The sequence below is a fragment of the Malus domestica genome, chromosome 11, assembly GCF_042453785.1.
Source record: "Malus domestica chromosome 11, GDT2T_hap1".
Taxonomy (NCBI): Eukaryota; Viridiplantae; Streptophyta; class Magnoliopsida; order Rosales; family Rosaceae; genus Malus; species Malus domestica.
In genome coordinates, this window is record NC_091671.1 from 31,933,427 (window position 1) to 31,940,155 (window position 6,729).

Consider the following 6,729-nt stretch of genomic DNA (forward strand, 5'->3'; position numbering starts at 1 on the left):
CTCACGTGCGGGGGAGTGTTGGAACCCATTGTCCCACATTGGCCAAGAGGGAAGAGAGAAAACACTTTAAATAGAATTACCCCACTTTAATTAACACCGAGGTTTTTTGTGATAAAACTCTATACCTGAGGATTGTGCAGGTGGTTAAGTGGGGACAATATCAGTGTTGTTTGAGTGGACCCTCGGTCCGTCGACCTGAAAATTTTCACAGTATAAAATGTCATCCCTGTCCTCGGCTATAGTAGTATTTAGTTGGGTGGCAAACACTGGAGTGGTCAGTGTTGTCGCTTTTGGTGATTACTGCTTTGATTCAATATGTAAGGAAATGGAAAATTCATGGAGGTGAAAGGCCATATGAATGCAGTAGAGCTTTATGGCCTTTCTCCTTATCTGAGACCTGGATTTCTGTCTCTGAATTTGTCTCCATCTTTTTCTGAGTTTGTCTGCTGTGGCTATTATGATTTTCTATAGCTAATGGACTCTCTGAAAATTTGTTTTGGCTTTTTCTGTAATTAAAAAAAAATAAAAAACTGCTTTTGTTTGCTCCTATCAAAGACAATGGCCAAACAGGGAACAACTTCTGCTTCAACCTCATCTGTCCTTTCCCTTCCAAAGCATAGCACCAAGAACTTCTTCGTCTCTTGGGTTTTTTACTGTTTGCGCCCGGATAAATATCAATGCCCCAACCCAAATAAACACTCGAGTACAAATTATAACTAATGCCAAATTATTGGTGCTATTGCATGCAACTTTGTCACATACATTATTGCATACTTCATAAATTGTGGTTCTCACTACTCTAAATATAAATCTAAATTTTTACATGACCATATATAGCCTTCATAGTGGATCTATCAAGAATTCTAATTTATTCGATGTTATTTGCCTTCTATATATGCCTAATTTCTTGAAAAAATGATACGATATTTTTTTTAGTAGATCAATATTGGTAGTGGATTGTCTAGCAAAGAAATGGAAAATTTATCCTTATCCAATTCTATTTAGCTTCCATATGCCCAATTTCATGGATAAACTCTACAACTTCTTTTTTTTTTTTTTTTTTTTACAAACGATTGAATAGTTATACTACATTCATCTAGACCTAAGTATCTAATTTCTATAATTTTATTAGACTTAAGTACATATTATAGAGCACATGACTCTAGCCAATTTGGTTAAACCACATCTTCGTTGGACCTATCTTAATATTTTTTTCTCCATATGGGACTTAACCTTTTTCCTTTAGTCACATTATTTGGTGACTAGCTCGTAGAACAAGTCATTGAGAGGAATAAAATAATTCACCTTTAGGAAAGTGTTTATTTTTCATTGATTTTATATTAGTAACTCAATTACAACATATAATATGGGAAAAGTTTGTGACCATTCTTCTTGAGTGAAAAAGAAAGGAGTTGGATTTCTTAGACACATGAGACTTCAGTGGGCAGGAAAGCTGGATTTAGGAATCAAATTCCCATGAAACTTATGAATTCAAGTAAATAAAAATAGCTAATTAAACAAAATAGAAAGAAAAAATAAATAAAGAAAAAGAGCTTCCTTGAAACAGAAACATTTTTTTTGTACATGGTGGAAAGGAGCTAGCTAATATAAAGTAGTACTCTAAAAACTTCCAAAAAAAAAAAGAAAAAAAAAAAGAGATGAAAACAAAAACAAGGTTAACCTAATTAAAATGGGCAGTAGTTACTCTTTCCCTAAGATGATCACGAAAGCACTTCTTGTGAACCTCCATGAAAGAAGCTTCTTCTAACACAATTGGCCAAAAGCTAGTCCATCCCCCTTCCATTTTTATTTTCAATCCCTTGCTAATCAATGTTGCACCATTGCTTGTGGCCTGGGACCCACTTGGGGCACTTGGGACTAAAGTAGCTTGAGACTACCCTTGTGCTCAAGAGCTCCACAATGGGTGCAAATTTCACACACCTAGGTGTCTTGTATTGGTTAATGGAAGCTCCCAAGCTAATGGCATAGTCCATGAGCTTGTCAAACGTCCCTGCCTCCACAATCTTGATCTCGAGTGGTCCGATGGACTTGTCGGAGGCCCGGCCTTGCCGGTAGACGCTGTTCAGGGACTCTTCGGCGGTGAAGCAACAGTCCTCAAAGACCGAGGGTGGGATTGGCGTTGTCCCATTGAGGCTAAGTTCCCAAAAGAGCACATAGTGTCCCGGGATTGTTGTTGTGTCCGCAAAGCTAGTGTATTCCGTCACAGTGGCATCGAACGGTACTAAATGGTTCACGGCATTTTTCACTGCGTTTTGGAGCTCCACCTCGTCCGTCTTGTCCGAGTCAATGCTCAGGACAACATTTTTCCTACAGATGAAGTTGAACTGTGGTGCATTGTTCTTGAAGGAGGCCACTCTCAGCACATCCCCCACTCTATAGCGGTACAGTCCTGCGGATTAAATAGTCCCAGGTCAATTTTCAGTTCAAAAAATATAAACCCAATTTGTAATTTCATGAATTAAACTACTTGAAACGCAAAAAATACCACTAACCAGCATATGTTGTGACAACAAGCTCATATTCTTGTCCAAGCTTCACATCTGCAAGATCAACCAGTTGTTGCTGCTCCTTCTCATTGAGGGATTTGGGGACAGATAGGGGATTAGAATTAATCCCATTGTTCCTCTGGACTGGGAGGAACTCGAAGTATCCCATGGTGGGAATAAGAGTGTAGGACACTTCACTGGGTTTGCACAGAGGGTTTAGATTTACACCAAAGTAGCACTCCGAAGAGGCATACATAGTGCAAACCTGAGGCAGTCCGTTGCTGTAATATTCCAACGTGGGAATGTACTGCGACATAGTCCCGGTCACAATCACATCCACGTACTTTGTGTTTGGCCAAAGCCTGGTAATAATCCCATGCCAGGAGGCCTTCCCGCACTCAGCCTCAATGAAGCTTGCAAGCTTCGGGTCAGGCTTGAGGATCTTCATCACCGCCTGGCGGACCGACGGGTCTGTAATCTGGGGGTTTAGAGTCCCAGAGGCTATGTCCTTGCACAAAAGAGTCCAGTGCTTCTCGAGAAACCTGATGGCCCGGATGAAGCCAGAGGCGAAAACTGCACCGACTCGGAGAACTTCCTTGTTTTGGCAGAGGCTGCAGAGGAGTTGGGAGTACATGCTTTGGTACGAGTCCGGGCAGAGGATGGTCTCACTGGGGCTGGTGTAGTTAGTGTAAGGGTCATAGGGTCTTTGTTTGAAATGTGAGCTTTTGTAGTAGCTGGTAAGGACTGGCCTAGCAACTAGTCCGCCGGGAGTTTTGGCCTCGGATTTTATGAACAAAAAGTACATTCCTTTGCCTTTGTCGAGTCCGGGGACATACTGGCTCATCACAGGCATCAGCAGGCTGTAAAGCAGTGACCTCCTATCAAGCTCCTCTTCAATTGTTGGCATCAGTTTTCTTTCCCCTCCAGATGTCCCAGAACTGCAACAAAAACTAAACCATTTAGCAAACCATCTGAATAACCGCAGACATGGACGTGAATATCGCTCGAATCAACAAAACCATACAAATAACCAATTGTAAAATTAATTTAAAGGCGTGAAAGAAATGTAAAATGCGAAAAATCTACCTGGTCAAAAACTCAGAAATGGGCTTGGAACAGAGGATTTGGGAGGTGTCACCATTGGCGATACGGTTGATATCGGACTGGATATCTTCGTATTTGATAACGGGCATCATTTTTTTGAAAGTATCACGGTCAGTGTGACCGTTGAGGCCGTGACGCTGCAAGTACTCGACGTGAGCATTGCGGGTGAGGATTTCAGCGAGGACTCGTTTTTGAACCTCGTCGGGATTTTTTGTGACTTCTTCAATGAAGTGAAGGATCTTGTTGTTCTTGTCTTGGAGGTTATAGTCCTCCGTGGAATTCAGAAATTTCTTTGGTGCTTCAGGCATGGCGTTTGTGTGTAGTTTGAAGAGAGAGAGAGAGAGAGAGAGAGAGAGATGGTGTGACGAAAAAGAGATGATGGTTTAGGCGTGGGGGAAAAAGAAAGGGAGAACGGTGTTTATATAGAGCGGGGAAATGAAGGTGGCTTTGCTTTCACCTATAGGGCTTTGGGGATGAGAAGGTAAACACAACAGTGTAATGAAGGGCATAGTTGTAAATATCCACATTAGTATCATTTTGTTTTCCTTCTCTCAACATTTGCTTGTCTCACACATGAAAACATGGAGTTTCTATGCATTCATTGTCGTCATTGGTTATACCTAATTCCTTTAAGTACCTCACACATTGTCATATTAGGCTAGACTGTGAACTTGAATTATTTATTTAATGAAGAGTTTGACAATATGCAACCGATGCGAGATTGTAGTTCGATAGAAAAACATGTTAAATTATAGCGCATTACTAAACTAGATTGTTACTTTGAATTATTTATTTAATGAAGAGTACGATAATATGATATGTTAGACTAACGATACACTACATTACTACTAGATTGTTAATTTCAATCATTTATTCAACAAAAAGTTTGACAACCTTGCATATCAGACTGCCGACACGTTATATTGTTAGCTGAACTAGACTTTAATTTGAATCACTCTTTCATTGAAAAATTTAGCAATATGACAATGTCAAATTGTCAACATGCTAAATTACTAGCTACAAACTATACTATTATTCTAAATTATTCAATCAGACGAAATTATGATAACATAACTTAGCAAGCCACTACCAAACTAATATTTTTGAAAAAAAAGTGAAGCAACTTCCGATGGGACAATTCTTTGCAAATCCATTTCTCTTTCCCAATTGGACAATTCTATTTCATGGAAATCCCACTAACTTTAGCTCAAAATGAAATCTTTATTCACTAAAAATCTTAAAAAAGAAATTCACTTTAAACGAATTTTGACTTTTTGTAAGCTTAATTTTTTTTTTTTTTGTAACTCCTTTTTTTCTGTCTTGGGAAAGTAGTGGAGTACGTAGTTACGTACTATCGTGCATATCAAAGGGTACTTGTTGTACAAGGAAATAAAACAGAATTAGAGGTGACTAATTACACAATGTATAACCCACCTTCGGAAGGTGTTTAAAGGCCATTGAAACTCTTAAGAAAAGACATTCACAACCAGCAATATCCGATAAACTCGCAGTAAGTATACTCTTTACATGCGGTCATGCACAACGGAAATATTGGCAGCCACTAAAGTTATTTTTTATCACCAGTGATTTTGCATTACCCGGTAATCAGAACTGGAAAACGGCGAACGACAAGATTTTAACGTGATACTTTAGTCAATGTATAGTGAGTATAATACAGGGGAAGAAGAATAGTATGTACAATAGTGTATGTTAAAGTACTTGGAGGGGTACTTGTTCAAGTATCCAAGTGGGACTAGCTAGCTAGCTGTTGAGAGATTTTTAGTGTACCCAAAACACGAGCACATACGCCATATATCATTATACAAGTAGAAGTACCTTCACGTTGTTAGTCTGTCGTGGTGTACATTTTTCTTCGGCTGGAACTCCTCCAATGTCTTTAAATCATGCAAAACGACAAGTTTCTAACCCTAAATCCTAAACAAGTTAATTTTCTTGATGTGTATGGTGAGTATATATAATTAGAGCATTAATTTCATTCTATTTGAAGAAGAGGTGGAACCTGAAATATAAAAGGCACATTTATATTTCAAACTGAAGGTAGTGACTAAAGATGATGAATGATAATATAGAAACCTTTTTAGATATTGATGGCCAACTACTGTTGTGACTATTTACTAAAGAGATTGAATGAGCTTGACAAAAAGAAAAAAACTATTCTAATTCTTTGTATTTTGGCCATTAAACTATTTTAATTCAATAGTTGGACTTTCATCCATCATAATTGAATATGACAATTGAATAAAATTCTATGTGACATTCTTATATATAATTAGGGATACGTGATTTTGTTTTTACACTCATCATGTAATTGGCACACATTGTGAAAGATATGGTATATAAGGGGTTCTATCTCAGCTTACGCTGCATAATCTCTCTAGATGCTTTATACTAATGCTGCATATATATGGTATCAAAATGTAATTTTTTAACATTACTCGCTGAATAAATATCATATTAAATTAAAAGTTTTGTCTCATTAACGGGTTCCTAATGGGTGACCAATTAATGACTCGATTCGTTAATGTATTCTTAACGGCCGGGTGACCTACTAATGACCCGACTTGTTAATCTATTGACCTGAAACCTGTTATTTTCATGCCGTTTCGTGTCAGATTAACATGTCGTGCAAGAAATTGTTAGACCTACATACAATTCATGGAGGATCATCTACTTCAAAAAAGAACCTTAAATAGAATAGAACATTAGTACATGGAGTTTCATACACGCTTCTAAGATGTCTCCTTTAACGTTTCCATAATGTTCAAGGGATTAGGAGTATTATGCGATTATTGGAAGCCTCGAGACGGTTGGATTTTTGTGTTTGAGGAGATGCTTCCTAATTTGAAGTGGTAAGATGGTTGAATTTTGAATCTTTGATAATAGAACATAACGAAATAAAAAGAAAGTTAACCCAGCCCTAGTAGAGTGGGTGGATAAGAAAAAGACTCGTCATTTATTTATAAAATGTTATTTTTGTTACTTCTTGAAGAACTTGGATTGAAGTGGGATATACGAAGGATAGTATTATTCAAACATTCATTTTTATTTCTCATAATTTTGGTTATCGGATTGAAGAAGTTGACGAAGATCAATAATC

At 37.9% G+C, this 6,729-nt stretch overlaps 1 protein-coding gene across 1 annotated transcript; it reads right to left on the minus strand.

Moving 5' to 3' along the window:
• Positions 1-1,540: 1,540 nt before the first annotated feature.
• Positions 1,541-4,009, minus strand: LOC103423007 (indole-3-acetic acid-amido synthetase GH3.6-like). Its single transcript, XM_008361077.4, has 3 exons — positions 3,594-4,009; positions 2,514-3,445; positions 1,541-2,410 (listed from the first exon to the last, which is right to left on the minus strand). Exons 1-3 carry the CDS (start codon positions 3,917-3,919, stop codon positions 1,824-1,826), a joined length of 1,845 nt encoding a protein of 614 aa, XP_008359299.2. The 5' UTR covers positions 3,920-4,009; the 3' UTR covers positions 1,541-1,823.
• Between the last annotated feature and the right edge of the window lie 2,720 nt (positions 4,010-6,729).